This window comes from Opisthocomus hoazin, chromosome 11 (genome assembly GCF_030867145.1).
Source record: "Opisthocomus hoazin isolate bOpiHoa1 chromosome 11, bOpiHoa1.hap1, whole genome shotgun sequence".
Classification (NCBI taxonomy): Eukaryota; Metazoa; Chordata; class Aves; order Opisthocomiformes; family Opisthocomidae; genus Opisthocomus; species Opisthocomus hoazin.
This window is the reverse complement of record NC_134424.1, coordinates 16,191,810-16,208,127: the sequence shown is the minus strand read 5'-3', so window position 1 is coordinate 16,208,127 and position 16,318 is coordinate 16,191,810. Positions and strand designations below refer to the sequence as shown.

The 16,318-nt window shown below is 37.2% G+C and overlaps 1 protein-coding gene across 22 annotated transcripts in view; it reads left to right on the top strand.

The window, feature by feature from the left end:
- The window catches only part of CACNA1D (calcium voltage-gated channel subunit alpha1 D), a 195,671-nt gene that overhangs the window by 176,398 nt on the left and 2,955 nt on the right, over positions 1–16,318 (top strand). For all 22 annotated transcript variants that reach the window (XM_075433149.1, XM_075433151.1, XM_075433166.1 and 19 more), the window contains 6 exons: positions 6,305–6,421; positions 7,938–8,305; positions 8,614–8,640; positions 9,582–9,731; positions 12,233–12,396; positions 16,197–16,318. In XM_075433149.1, the coding sequence (XP_075289264.1) occupies positions 6,305–6,421; positions 7,938–8,305; positions 8,614–8,640; positions 9,582–9,731; positions 12,233–12,396; positions 16,197–16,318 (948 nt within the window). The remainder of the gene's footprint in view (positions 1–6,304; positions 6,422–7,937; positions 8,306–8,613; positions 8,641–9,581; positions 9,732–12,232; positions 12,397–16,196) is intronic.

Here is a 16,318-nt window from a genome sequence, read left to right as displayed (position 1 = left end):
TTTAATTACTTTTGTCTAGTACTTAGAGTGAACGAATTAATTCTACGCTACTTTTCTTACAAAAAATACTTACTGTAAACATTTGAATCTATATTTTACATTTATTTACATGTGACCCTCTTAATACATACAAATAAAAGTTAAAGGATATTTCCTTTCACATCACAAATACACAAAAGCATTGATTTATTGAACTGAACTTGATTTTGGGAACATGTTTCAAATTAAACTAATTATGCTCTTTTCTCTCTGCAAATTTTATAAGTATTATCAACCCTGGAGTAAACAGTAAAAGAAAAAAGAAAAAAAACCCTCTAGTAGTCATCAGCTGAGGGGTTAATATGTTCCTCAAGTTCAATTTAATTGTGCTCCAATGTTTATGTTGTGTTCACAGAAGGGCTTAGCTTGAAGGGAGCCTGGGTTGGACTGAAAGCACAGAGCTTTTGTGTAGTTGTAGAGCAGTGCACTCAGCTTCAGCGTTAGAAGATGGGCTCTGTGCAGATGCGTAACGCTGGGGAATCCAGACTTGACTACTACGTCTCCTATGCTCACTGCTATAGCGTAGGTTTATTCAACTATTTTTTTTTGCATGTTTATTTTCTATTTTAGTAGTTCTTGCATGGTATTCTGTTCATTCTAACCTCAGTTTATTTTTATGTTAAAGTGCCAGCCAAGCTTTGGTGGGTTTTTTTTGTTTTCTTTGCTATTAAATAAGCAGGTAGGAAGAATATCTTAATTATCTACAAATGCAGTGGTTTATATGAACATTTTCAGAGTCACAGGCTTTCAGTATTCTGAAGCTCTGAAGACCTAAGTATTTAGAATTCATGTTTATGCTTTATTTCAGAGTCAGTAAGTTTATATAGCACTATACTTAAATATCCATCATTCTTCTAAAATACATGAAGCAAACCTTACGGGTGTCTCTTCCATTTCCTGGTATCACTATAAGATGCCTCAAAAGAGGGAGCGTTGTGTATTTTACATGACTAGCAATACTGTAGGTGATAATGATACTTATTGTTTAAGTAAGGGTATTGTGCTTGCACTTCTTAAACTAAGTTTAAATGGCATCTGTATGTAGGTTGCACCATACCTCAAAATAGATGTGGGCTGAGTTTAGATACAGGGAAAATTATCTTTTTGTAGTTCCAGTATTTATAAGCATTTAAATGTATTTCTAAAAGTCGTAGCTCTGGAGTCTTGCATTATACACAAATTTCTTAGTATAAGAGATATATCTAAAAAGGTGTTACTGTTTTGTGCATACTACAGATGTGGAAAATTGATTTAAAATCTACTTGGCATTTGTAGTCTTCTTAAAATGTTTAACTGTTTAATATTTCAGTGTTTAACTGAAGTTTTAGATGTTTTGATGTTTTGGCGTGAGGTGCTTTCCAAGCATCTTCAAGCTTATCTCTCTGTAAATGAGCAATTCAGAAATGCGGTTATTAGTCATATGACATTGTTCTCACTGAGGGACTCGTACAGCTCTATTATTTCAGCATTTGAAAGCACATGTGTGTCATCTGAATGCTGTGTCTGAGACAGGGGCATCATTAATTGTCTCTGGAGATGCTATTTAGGACACTGCACTGGTGTATTAGTGCCTCGTGCCATCTTGAAAACATTGCAGGTGCTATTATGCCTCATAAAGCACAGCTGCACAGAATTATCATGTTAATTTGAAGTCATCCTGTGCATTTACAGGAAAGCCTATTTAAAGACATGCTTGGGTTTATTATGTAATTATGTCGTTCAGCACACTGTGTATCACTGGCTTGCTAAGTAACCCTTGGACTGACATGTCTCATCTTTCTTATGCCTACAAGGAAAAAATTAGACAAGGAAAGCATCAAAAATTAAATTTTGGAGAGAAAGCGTCTGAATAAGAAATAGCTTCTCTTGCAAACTTGTAGTGCAATCTCTAGAATAAAATTAGAGGCAATCACACACAGTAGCATTAATCTCTTTTCTTCCTCTACTTCAAAGAAACAATAAAATAGAAAAACCTGGGTAGAAACAACAGATGCCCTCTGCAGAACAGCATGAATAATTCAGCAATGCAATTTTGATCGATGTTATCCCTACAGAACTGGTACCTAAACATGTCTCTTGCATGTTTTATCTGTTCTGCTAGACCCTTTCATCTTTCAGTGTTTTTGATGAAAACAAAATTTTCTAATGGGTATAGGGTAAATGCATTTAAATATTAACCACCCATGTGAGAAAAAAAATGTGATTTTTTTCCAATTACAGGTACATTAGGCAGAGACATTTGTGTATAGCAAATAATAATAGTAATACTCTGTGTTGGAAAGTTAGAGATGAACAGAACTGAAAAATTCTGCAATACACTGGGATTATTAAACACATTTTCTTAGAAATGTGATCCGCCTGACTGATTTAACAGCCTTGTGAACCAGGGAGGTTTTCAATCTGGTGAGCTGAAATGGATTTTAGATATATATATGATGGCAGAACTAGCCCCTTGCTTCTTGAAATGTTGTGAATTGTATTTTGGTCCTCAAAAATTAGGAACTAAATCAATATTTATTATTCACGTTTCCACTTACGAAAAATTTTAAAAGTGGTTTTTACTGCTGAAATGTCATAAAATGATCTTGAAGCTTCCTTTAAGGAAAGGCAAGAATTCTCTGGACATGAGAAAATCTTCAGGAATTAAGAATCTGCCGTAAAAAATGAGGATATAAGGGAGACTAGAGAGAGTGTGACCCTTCCAGTAATCTTTACCAACCAAAGGAAATGTTACGGAAGTTCTTATATTGGTGTTTAGTGTCTGCTTATTGTTCTGTATGGGGAAAGTAAAGAGGATTTAGCTGTGATTTGCTTTCCTCTGCAGCTTTGATAAGCCATGCTCAAAGACTGTGAGGAAGTAATTTCTGTAAAACACTCAAATTTGACTTTTATTTTTGAAAGTCGTTATAGCATGATGCTTCAGGAATGTGGCTAGTCTTGCATCATTATATGCAGTAACAATAAAAGGTCTTATAATGTCCTACTTAGGGAAGTAATTGCCTCCTAAGAACTTCAGCAGTTGTAGTTAAAAAGAAACAAGCATTCCTCTGGCAAATGTAGACAAATCACAATCCAGGCTTTCTTTTTGAAAAGTCCCATCAACTCATTTTTTTGCTGAGAGAAGAAATTATCTCAAATTTAAATGTAGTTGGTTTTAGAACTTCACAAATGGAGGACAATGTATACTCCTGTTGCCCTCTTGTGCATTGTAATATCTCTAGGCTTCTTGCTAGGTAGACTAAAATGGACAATGTTACATAGGGAAATGTGTATCAGAAGGACCCTTCCCTGTAAGCTAATGGAGAGATGTGGGGAACGTTGGTTTGATTTTTGTGTGTGTTTTTATTTAAGAGATCTTTGATTTGGTTCTGAAGTGCTTGAAGGTAAAGTCAAATGTTGTATCAGTCCATGCCACCTCTAGGATCTTCACAGATGATGTTAACTGTGGTTCGGAGCAGGGATTTTCCTACTGACACATAAGTACCAATTCCTGCATTTTTACATCAGCTGCGCTTCAGTGGTAGCTGACTGACCCAGTCAAGGATTTTGTCTTCAGTAAGAGCTCAGTGTGAGAATTTGTCTCATTATGTGGCGCTCTCCTGTCTTAAGAATTGTTCTTAAAATACTTTTAGATCACACCAGGTAAAATGAGGCAGTACGTAGGAGTAGTCATTTTAATGACAGAGTTCACAAAATTGTTGTAGATAGTTCTATTAGAGCAAATAAACTGAGGAATATTTTAATTCTGCAGGCAGTTGTTGCTTGTAGAACCTGTGGCTTCTGTACTGGCTGTGAGTGAATAAAGCTGATCGGTTGAGTCTTTTGCTGTTGACTATGTTATTGCAAGAGGTCTGTTACATGAAAATGACTATTGCTCAAAAGATGTGAGAAGATAAAAGCTGCCTGCTTTCTCTTCAGTAGAGGAGTAATTCACCAAGAAGTAAACCAGAAGGCAGTTGGAAATGTAATCAAAATGAAATTACTATTGGATGAGTTGCTGCCAAACATATGGTTTTTCTCAGCTTTTAGGCATGTATTTGTGGTGATTTGTCACAATTTGGCAGACAGAAATATAAGCTAGTAGTTTTTGCCAGGGTTAAAATTTATAATATTGCTGTCTGAGAGTGTGGTGTTCACAGAAGGGCTTAGCTTGAAGGGAGCCTGGGTTGGACTGAAAGCACAGAGCTTTTGTGTAGTCGTAGAGCAGTACACTCAGCTTCAGCATTAGAAGATGGGCTCTGTGCAGATGCGTAACGCTGGGGAATCCAGACTTGACTACTATGTCTCTTTTGTGCACTGCTATAGTGTAGGTCTGTTCAGCTATTTTTCTGCATGCTTATTTTCTATTTTAGTAGTTCTTGCATGGTATTCTGTTCATTCTAACCTCAGTTTATTTTTATGTTAAAGTGCCAGCCAAGCTTTGGGGTTTTTTGGTTTTTTTTTGTTTTCTTTGCTATTAAATAAGCAGGTGGTGGGTGTGAATTGCAAGTGACTGTTCTTACTAATGACTGAATAACCAAAATATAATAGTAATCCTCTATGAAATAAATACTGCCTTTGCCTCTGCTAAATAAATAGAAGCCCTTGGTCTTTGACTTCGAAATCCATACCTTAAAGTGTTAATTTTACTTCCTTTCAGTGCCTTAAAAAATGATGACGTTAGCAACCTTGCTAAGGTCTTGACTATGCAATTAGCATAAGAAATGGGAGAAAGCACAATGTATTTGTGAAAAGTATATTGTATATTAACTTACTAATAAATGATTTTTAGAGCCTTGTTCAATTACAGGGTAACTCTCAAAGTTCATCCCTGAAGAAGAAATTGCCAAATACATATATATATATACATATATAGCTAATACATATATATACATATATATACATATATAGCTAATATATATACATATATAGCTAATCTGAGTAGTTAGGGGCCGTTTTCAGGAAGTGGAATACTGGTATGAGTGAAACCTAAAGAGGAGCCTACAGTAAATCCATGCAGTTACATGGAAAGCTTTTTGGTTCCTCGCTTTCCAGGTTCTGATTGCCCACCCTGCATAAATGCCATTTTGCTTCCCAGCAAACCAGCTGTTCCATTTTGAGCTGAAGCCTGACCTCAATGCTGTCGTGTGCTCCAGGCAACGGGTGTGATAGGCAGCAGGAGTGGGACCAAGCCATGTCTGGTGCCCTCCAAGGTCCTTCAGCTCCTTCTGGAGCTGTGAAATGTGCAAAATTCTCTGTGCATCTTCATGTCACCGCAGGTCAAGCAACGTGCAATGTCATGCCATGGAATTACAGCTCTGATGGGCAGGGACAGCCCTCATCTGCATCAAAGAAGTGCAGAAAAACAATAGATCAGGCTTTTAGATCATAATCAAGAATTGAGCCAAGTGCTGTGCAGTATTTTTAGTAGTTTAAGTGTAGTGTTAGTAAAGGGCTAAACAAACAAACCTTTGATGTCTTCTGAATCTCAGAAGATTAAAAAAAAGAGTTGGGAAGAACAAGATTACATTTTTTGCTTTGGACCATGACTGCCAGAGTTAAAACAGGAAAAATATCTCCTTTTTGAGGTAAGGCAGGCCTATACAAAAGCACTGAATTCATGGCCCTGAGTATGATGTCTGTTTCCTCTCTAATGTGCAGGTCTGTCCTTGGCAGTTCCAGCATTATCCATTTTCCTAAAGGTTCCTTGTAGCAGCAGGCTTGAGAGGAGTATGAACCAATATACGCTGAGGTCCATGCTCCTGTAGCTAAGTGGTTTTCTGTCCTAAGCTAAAGCTTTAAATCAAATTTCTGCATATTGCAGTGCAGATGAGCTGGAATTATTTCACTGCTTTCTTTTCATCTGAGCTCTGCTAAAACTGCTGTTGCTATAGCAAAGATCTCCTTTTGTTTCCTTTTTGGACACAGGCTGCAAACATAATTTTTAACATTAAATATACATCTCATTGAAATGCATTGTATTATAGTTCTTGTTGATTACTTATACTTTATTATAAGATGAATTTTATTTCCATAGGGTTCCATAAACATCAGTGGTCTTTTAGTCAAGATCTACATTGTGATATTAAAGACATGATCACCTCAGCAGGGTTGTAGTGGAATATAAGCCTTTTATTAATAACAGTAGAGGGACTTAGTCGGATGCATCCTCTATGTTGTCAGGATACAAAAACGTGTTAACTGTCCTTTAAATTTACATGCCTGTAATTAAACAATGAAAAAGAATTTACATTCCTAATGTATTATGATATTGTCATTGATTTAGGCAGGTCTAAGGACACTTCATGATATTGGCCCTGAAATACGCCGAGCTATATCCTGTGACTTGCAAGATGACGAACCAGAGGAAAACAACCCAGAGGAGGAGGAAGATGTTTATAAAGTAATGTCAGAACACAGCCACGTGAATTGTTTTATCATATAATATGAGATTAAAGAATGAACTTACCCTTGAATATGGAATAATAATTAAAAAAACTCTCAAACCAGAACTATATAAATATTATTTATAAATAAGTATATTTTATATATACACACCTATAAAATGGTATTTCCAGGACACTTGCATCTCACCATAAATTTAGGAAGCAGTTCCTGCAGGGTGATTCCCCTGCCCCTAATTCTTTCTCATTAATTCTTTTCTTAAGCAAATCCTATGAAAAGATCTGAACCTTGCCATCTCAAATTTTGATAGTGACAGGGTTAAACTGGAAGTGTCTTAGCTTCTGCAGTGGTGGATAGGAAGGAAAGAACGCAATCCTACGCAGCCAAACCACAACAGACAGCGCACTGCGTATTTTAAAAGTAATGCCTGGAATTACACAGAAGTCAACTAAATATAAACACCATTTCCAGTTCCCTGTGAGGGACATCAATAAGAATCAATCAGAAAAAAAAAAAAGTTTTCTTCTTTTATGCTATAGATATTCAGTCTAATAGTGAACATGTAAAGTTGGTATTATAGTTGGGAGCAATCTGCAAACCATTTGTCAGCCAGCAAGAAAAGTTAATCTTTCACAAGCATTTCAGAAGCAGCAGGCGTAAAAGCATGCTTCTGCAGTAATTATGCCAGGAGCCCCATAGCTTGCTGTTGTCCTTTACAAAAAAGGAGGGTGTGGCACTGGAGACAGTGCCGCAGTTACCATCAATAGATGCATTTCTCTGCCAACCATCATTACCCTCCTGTCTTCCCTAGATTGAGCTTCAAGACAGACTGCTGTCATCCAAGACCCACACCTGGCTAGACAGGGAGGCTACATAATCTGGGTCAGATGTAAAAGAGAGCTGCATGTCATAGTCTTAACTTGGCACTTCATTTTCTCTTTCACCATCCATTACACTCTCCAGAGCTTATAAAGAGTTACTACTCTTTCTTGTACCTCTGCAAGAAGAAAGAATGGAAGCACTGAAGCTTAATGTTACCTACTTGAGATACGCTTGCAAGCTGTTGCATGGCACTCCATCCTGTCTGAGTGACGCCTGTTGCAAACCGGTGCTTTGGGAGAATAGGAGAGAATTCCACCAAAGTGTTCTCAAAAATTAAGCAGACATGTCCCTTTCTGCGGAAGCTGGTGCATGCTCCTGTATGGGAATCGAGGTTTCTCCTGTGTAATAAAACGGAGAAAGCTGGATGTCACATTTAGTTATATGGAAAAAAACCTGATCACAGCATAATGTTGATTTGACTTTGAAGTACATATATTGTCATTATCACAATCACACCTCTAGCACTTCAGGAGATCCCATTTGAAGCATCATAAAATTAGAAAGAAAAATCACAGATAATTTGAATTGCTAATTTTGTATGCATGTAGGAGAGAAAAGTAAGTTATCACTGGCAAAAATGTGCTCTGTTACGGTATCTCATGTAATTTTTTCTTTCTCTTCCCCTAAAACAGAGGAATGGTGCCCTCTTTGGCAACCACATAAATCATATTAGCAGTGACAGACGAGATTCATTTCAGCAGATCAACACCACACACCGTCCATTACATGTTCAGCGGCCTTCAATTCCATCTGCAAGTGATACTGAGAAAAATACATATCCTCAGGCAGGAAATTCTATATACCACAATCATCATAATCACAACTCAGTAGGAAAGCAAGTTCCAAACTCAACAAATGCCAATCTCAATAATGCCAACGTGTCCAAAGTTGTTCATGGAAAACACACAAATTTTGGAAATCACGAGCTTAGATCTGAGAGCGGTTACTATTCATACTCCAGAACTGATCATGAGAAGCGTAGAAGGCCAAGCAGTAGGAGGTAAACTTACAAATACGTATTTGCTTTTAAATAAATTTATATATTATAAATACACTATAAGAAAACGTATGCTACATGAAACTAATTTTTATATTTAGTTTCATTTCTGTTTCCTACTGATGTATGAAATGTATTTAAAATACTCTGATGTATGGGAAATGTATATAACTAATATGGTTTGAAAGTAGTAGTTTTCTTTGAAATGAAATTATTGGTTACAGCACGAGCACTGTAATCGCCAATGAATTTCTCTAAACTACCTGATTTTAAAATATCTTTCTCCTTATTTTCATGACCTATCTGGTTAGAACCCGCTACTATGAAACATATATTAGGTGAGTTGATACTGTTCTGATGTATTTGAAGAAGACAAAGTAGTTTCTTTTTCTCTTTTCTTTTTTCTCTATTCCTTTTCACCTTTTCCTGTAACTTTTTCTGCTTTTTTTTTTTTTTTTTTAAGCAGTGCATTCTGCAAAATTAACTGTATGACAAGGTAAATGCTGAATAACTTATGTGACTATTTCTAAGTCAAGTTTTCCACTGCCTGTTCTAAAAGGATGAACTCCTGGTAAAGTTCAAAATTATTCAAGCCCTTTTAAAAGTCCAGGCAGGTTTATGCAGTCTTCAGCAAACAAAATATTGCACATAATGGTAGCCCTTGTTTAAAATTGACTTGCAAGGACTGGAAAGAACACTGGCTTTAGCTTTGATAAATATTAAGGCATACAGTTCCATTTATAGGGGACCCAAAATCTCTCCTGTTCTTATGTCTGAATATTTTCTAAGACCACTTTTAAAAATAGGATATATTGTGTTATTTGAAGTGCATTGCTAAATGTACATTCAGTGCTAGTTTTTAATGTCTAGATTTGTGCATCCGTTTTCCAGTTTTTCTTGGAATACCTCAGTGAGTGCTCCTTAATACTTTAGCCATTTGGCAAACTTCAGACATTTGAGAGAGGCTGTGTACTCTGAATTTGTATGTTGTAAAAACATCTTAAATGTATTTGATTTCACTGAGCATCCCCATATGAATTATTTTAATGGGGACAGAAATAACGGGAGGTCATCTTTAAGAAACAGATAAAATAGTCATGTTCTGAACTGTAGTTCTATGCAATTTACTATAACACCACATTCTGACAACAGGAGAATTGCTAATGCTTGTCCTTTTTTTTTTCTTGGAAGTACATTAAAATAACTGAATATAAAAAATACAATATATAATTTATATAAATAAAACATTTTTAGAAAAGCATTTGTTTGCTGCTTATAGGTCTGACTCTGGTGATGGGTGTCGACCTACTATTCGCCGTGAAGAACGTGAAGTTCAAGACTATTACAATGATGATCATTATTTGGGAGAGCAGGAATGTTTTAGTGGAGATGAATATTACGAGGAAGACAGTATGTTGTCAGGAAGCAGGTGAGGATATTTGTTAAATTGGGAAAAATATTTCAGTAAATTAGGTACATATCTGTAAAGGCTTACTAAGCACACATACTGAAAATTCTCTAATGAATTAATACTCTGCAACTGCTGGCAAGTGAAATGGTGAATAAGGTTAGTGTGTGTACCAAAGATCTTTTGTATTTGGCATTTTGTGCTGACTCCAGCAAAACTTCTGTACCAAATTCAAAGGAAAGTACAAAGTTCCTTTGAACTGAGTATAAACTAGACGGTGCATAACCAGAGAAGCATTTCATTTACAGATAAAATTTTCAGTAGAGTGGGAGAAGGATCAAGCTCAGATAGAGGAACCTTTGGAAATAGTTTTCTTCTTTTAATTTAACTTAGAAAGTTGAAACTGGTAAGCTATGGACTGAGATCATAAGGTAGTACTAGCTGGCCCAATAAAGAATTGGATGACTTCCTTTTGAAAATTCTTATTATATCTCTTTATTACTAATTCTCCTCTTGGCACCATCTTTTATCTCCTTAGGACAAACACTTAATGCTGTTGTAGTTGTCCTGGCCTTTTTATGTTTGGAATAGATGTTTTTTAAGGTTTATTCATAAGCTTTATGGAAATGCCATCAATTGAATTCTAGTGAACAACTAGCATTTCTTACAAATTTGTATTACCACATAATCATAGAATGCTTTGGGTTGGAAGGGACCTTTAAAGGTCATCTAGTCCAACGTCCCTGCAGTGAGCATGGATATTTTCAACTAGACCAGGTTGCTCAGAGCCCCATCCAACCTGGCCTTGAATGTTTCCAGCAATGGGGCCTCCACGACCTCTCTGGGAAACCTGTGCCAGTGTTTCACCCCCCTCACTGTAAAAAATTTCTTCCTTATATCTAGTCTAAATCTACCCTCCCTTAGTTTAAAGCCATTGCTCCTATCACAACAGGCCTTGCTAAAAAGATTGTCTGAATTTGTATTAATCTGAGGCTCCTTGCTGTAATTACAAAGTTCTAGTTTTGTTACCTGGTTCTCCCACTTTTCTAATTTCTGTTTTCTCCAAACAAAACTTGGAATAGTATCCTAGTTAATGATAGTACTTCTGCCCAGAAATGGTATTTAACAACTTTTGACTGGTCATGTGTATTTAACTGCCATGATCTTTGCATTCAGTATCTTAATTTCAGTTTTAAGAAGAAAATGCCTTGATTTAATTTTGGTAAATTTAAGCTTTTCTCTGCAGCTTTGTTTCACACAGGTTCTTCATACATGGACTGGGATGGTTTTTTCTAACTTCAGAACAGTGGCTCCCAAGTTAGTTCAGCTTTGAGAATTACCAAATTAGTTTGATTTAAGCACTGTGCTGTTGGCTTCAGGCAGCAATGGCTTCAGCAACAGGGCAGGTCCTAACTTTGCGTTGGGACCGCTCCTGTACATAAATAATAGGTTTCCAGTTGTTCAGGCAATGCTTGGGTGCTACTTTGGGAGGAAGTCCTGATATTCCTGGTTTGGTCTTTAAAATGTGAGACCGTTCCAGTGTTTTCCGAGTATCAACCTGTCATGGAACAGAACCTATATTTGGCAATACTGAAAGGCTTCCTATCTGGGGGGAAAAAAAAAATGCATCTTTTTCCCAGTTATCTCATTATTTTTTAAATTCCATAATATTCACCTTATTATGTCATAGAAAGACATACACGTTTACAAGATCTTGAGTAGATTATGTTTATCTTCCTTACAATAGCTATGTTTCTCTTCTGCTGAATAAATTCAATAACTTCTCAAAAATATCCTCCACTTCTGCCACTAAATTTTATTTTGGAGTCCAGCCCAGAAGTAGAGGAATTTATTTTCATTTTATATTAGATCCATAAGTGCATATGCATAAGTGCCAGATGTGCTTAATTCTACTCCTCCTCTACTTTCTTTTTTTGCCAAGTTCTGACAAGATTGACACCCTAATCTGCATCTCGTTGGTTTGCGTAAAAGCTAAGATTTGCATGAAAGCTAAACTTTGCAGAATTCTGAGGTCACTAATTGTTTTATATGATAATTACAGTCAAACAACACCCTTCCAAGGTCTGATTTTCGACAAGAGAAGAATGTAAAAGGATTAATTCCATTATCGCAGTTTCTGTGCTCCACACATTACCCAGGGTTCACAAGAGAGCATGGCAGTAGAACAAAGTTGGTTGTTTTTTTTTTTTTTCAAGCAACGTACAACTGAGGTCCTACATTTTAGTCTGTACTGGTAACAATAACTTCATTTAAAATGTAATTTGATAAAAATTTCACCTGACAACTAAGTATACTAATAGAAAAGTGTATGCTTGCTGTCTCAAAATCAGCTTGCATACAGAAACTGGATTTTAAAATTGAGTTGTGTAGTTATATAATGTCATGTTTGGTTATCTTGATGGAGAAAAAGTAGATTTGAAAATCTTCTAGAAAAAATTCTAATAGATCAATTTACAGAAACTGACTGAAATAACATTTTCTTTATTGTATTTTAAATGCAGGCATATATATGATTACCACTGTAGATATCACTGCTGTGACTCAGATTTTGAGAGACCAAAAGGTTATCATCATCCGCATGGGTTTTTTGAGGAAGACGATTCACACATCTGTTATGATACAAAAAGATCTCCTAGGAGACGGCTGCTACCTCCAACACCAACACGTAAGTACATTGAGAACAATTTGTCTGCAAATCCAGGATTATTTAAATGCATTCAGACATGTTCCAGTTTAAAAAGGCTTCTTTTTAACTTGGATTTTAAATGTGACACTTCTGGATTACTGTTGCTGGTGGATTATTATGCGTGGCAGAAATATCTGTCCATCCTGAGAGACTGCTCAGAGGATCTGTAGATCCTAGCTTACAAGTCAGTATTTCTAATATCCCTTGTCTCATTCATCCAATAATAAAATAACCACCAAGTTAATTGCCAGTTTTAACATGATTTGATAAATGAAGAAGGAGCAAGGTGGAATGCAGCAGCAGTTTGCTTTGAAACTTTGAGGAGAGGGTTTCAGTCTGTGCGCCCTTTGTTCACACCTGCAGTCATGCAGTGCTGCCCGGAGTCAGTGCCGTTGTCCCTCCAGTGACTCACCTGCCGGCCCTTCCCCTGTCTCTTAGCAGTCATGCTGCTTAATGGCATTGTCAACATCTTTCCCTCATACTGTTTTAATAAACACTAGAGACTGAAGTAGAATAATTTTCAGGGGGAAAAGAACCCAGAGTGAGCTTAATAGTGTGTTAGTTTTGGGGTTTTTTTTCCTTAGTTTTGAAGTGCCTTTGGCTTGTTAATTTTTCTCGAGTCCCTGTGAAAAATAAAAGTGTTATCCTGAGCTAAGCATCTTACTTTCGATTCACATTGGTACTTTATTCTGCCGCCTCAGGAACAATGCTTAGTATTGTGCGTTTCTTCTGAGGGAGAAAATGTTCAATTTATAGATTGAATTAGGGTTGTCAACTGATTTCTTTTTTACCCGTTTCTTTAATTTTCATTTATTCTGCTGCTTGGATCTTTCCCTTGGTTTCGCCTTATCTCAACCACAATATTGCTTTATCTGCATTTCTAAAAGCTCTCGTGGTTCTTATCTTGTAATTGTGTACATTCCAGGCCATGCTGCAGAGATGAGCAGTGCTAATCCTCTGGCAAAACTAGGCACAGACTCAAAACTCTTGGAGTTTGGTCTTTGACCTCTTACACTTTGCAGAGAGGAAGCACTTGGGGTTGTGAAGAGCAAAATAAATCCCTTTCTTGTTCATGCACAAGAAACAACACTCAGCTCCATGCAACCCCGTAGTGTCCCCATGAGAGCTCTTCTGCATAGTGTGGTCAGCACAGCCAGGTCTGCGTCTTTGGATGGTGCCATCTGACCAGCACCTTCCAGACAAGATGATACAGGATCATTTCTAGAAGCATCTCTGTATTTTGTCTGCTATAAGATGGATTGACTTTCTAGCAAAACCAGAGCCGTCTTTCATTCTGATGATGTTAGCAGCCACAGTCACAGTCCATTTACCTGTGGAAGTATGACTGTAAGGACCCCGTGGGTAGGAAAATGGGTTTCAGTCCTTTCCTATCTCAGACATCCTAAAGAAAATGCAGGTATAGATTTTAAAAATAAAAGCGTTTCAGAGACAAGTATAGTGGGATCATTATACAATATCTGACATACAGTTTCAGGCTGTTTAAAGCTACAGAAAGCTGTAGTAAAAGGCAGCAGCAAAATATATTATTATATGATACAGGAAACATTCTTCAGCAATGCCGTCAGCGCTGGATCCTCACTTTTGGCACTCAGCTTATGACAAGACTAGTAATGCTCTGCTCTTTGGCTTTCTGACCTTAAGGGGCACAGATGGAAAAAGCACAAAGAATATGAGTCTTGCTCTATAGAGGGTAAATAACGCAGATGAATGATAGTGAAATGTACAGAAAGCTGCTAGCTCTCTTCCAGTAGCAGAAGGAAAAGAAAGACATCAGACGAAGGGGAGACTGACAGGAGACTCCTGTACATCTTTCTACAAGCTTTTCTGATAGCAAAGGAATTTTAAGCCAGAGATGGATGTTTTCTATATCCATTCCATACATTGCAGGAGAAAAACCTTCTTACAAAAATCCTCTGGGGTCTTCTCACAGAAGCGTTGCGAGGGGAGGGTTGAAGGCTTCCTGTGACTGCAGCCTTTGGGATTCATTTAACTTTTCTGATAAAGTTTTGATGATAGTATTAAGCAGACTTTTTTTCAGAGGAAGCATACACTTTTTATCTCGCATACAAGAGACGAGATAAACGTACTAGATAAAGAGGGTATTTGGTATCTGAGGCTAAGAGGACCTAGTTCTGATCTAAGTTGCATGAGGGTAATTTAGGAAGTCCTTTGACTTACACCAATATAATGTCACAATAGTCAGGCCTCCTGTCATAACCATTTATTTGATGTTCAGGAACACAGTTCAGAAATTTTAGAGGCTCTGTGTCTCAGCAGATTTTAAAAGAAGTTCAAACTTATTATTTGCAACCAGTGTATGGGCTGTTTGGTTTGAGGACGAAGCCTTGATGGTGTCACGTAAGGAAAGAAAAAAGAAAAAGAAAATAAAGAATCTGCAACGTTACACTAAACAGTTTCTGCTAGCATATGGTTTCAGTCCCAGTTAATGTGACATACAGTGCCTTGGCTGAGTACTATAGTCAGTAAATTGAGCTCTGTGTCAAGCTTTCTAGAGGTTTTTATACAAACTCCTCACCACGGTATTTGAGCAATTTCCGGAAGCATACGGAGAAATGATGAAGATGTTCTTTCAGACTTTCCTGGGGAAGAGCATGTGCAGAGAAGTGTCTTGTTTTTGATGAGGGGAGGTTTTGGTTTGCTTTTTATTCATTTTGGTATTGGGACATTTAACGCTTGTTAGGATCAGGAGCTAAGGCTTATATTCCTGTATTTGGATTTACCATAGAGAGAATAGAAAGAGACACAAAGTTTGCATTAAGTGGATTGAATCACCTCCTGGAGGTGCCTACTTTAGTCCAACGGCTCTTTAAGAAACCTTGGTTGTTAGTATCCAGCATTAAGTTCTGGTGATAACTGAGGAATCCTGAGTCTATGGCACTTCACTCTTCAATTCTGTTCACAAAATTTTTGGTGTTGGAAAAAGAGGTATGAATAATAGTTTCAGTAAGTTTCAAGAGAGCACAATTCTGTATCATTGCTTTGTAGTCAGGTTCTTCCCAGTTTTCCACTGTGATGAATGTATCTGGATTCCAGCTGCTGTTCAGTGTCCGGGTTTTCTTCACACTGATGCTACCACAGAGGAATGATACCCACACATTGCTTCCTGTAGTTCTGCAGGCTTTCACCAAGACCAACTGAAACATTTCCACATCAGCCAAACATCTCGGTCCAGTTTCTACTTTTTCCTTTCTAGCATTTATATGAATAACAACAGCATACACAATGGCAGAGGCCATGGCTTATCATTGTCAGAAGAGAATAAACATCAGGAACTGACAACATGAGTCAGCTTTGACTTAGATATGGTTTTTCATATTGCACATTGTTTCCGAGGAACTGGGGATCTGGCATCTCCTTTGGGAAGTCTGATTCATTAGAATGAAGAGTTTAAAACCAGGGAGAAGAAAGAAGAAACTCTTCTTTGTAACTATTCACAGCAGAACTCTGAAGTACCTGAACCAGTCAGCTGCATAACATGAGCTTGCTTTGTGGAACAGCTGTTTCAAATTCTGTCACTTTAGGCTGCTTGTATGGTTTTTACCTAGGACTATATTTGCTTGTTTGATGAATCTATCCTTTACTTTATAACCAGCTGCTTGCTTCCATTAGAACAACTTACTTCTGCTGGCGAATATGCTTTTATTTGTGTGATTGTTGAACTCACACTGGAATTCTGGAAATAATAGAATTTGAGGGAAAGTATTTTATTTTCCTAATGAATTATGGTTTCCCTGTAGCAAACAGACGATCGTCTTTTAACTTCGAATGCCTCCGCCGACAAAGTAGTCAAGACGACATACCACTCTCCCCTAATTTCCACCACCGCACTGCTTTACCACTTCACTTAATGCAACAGCAG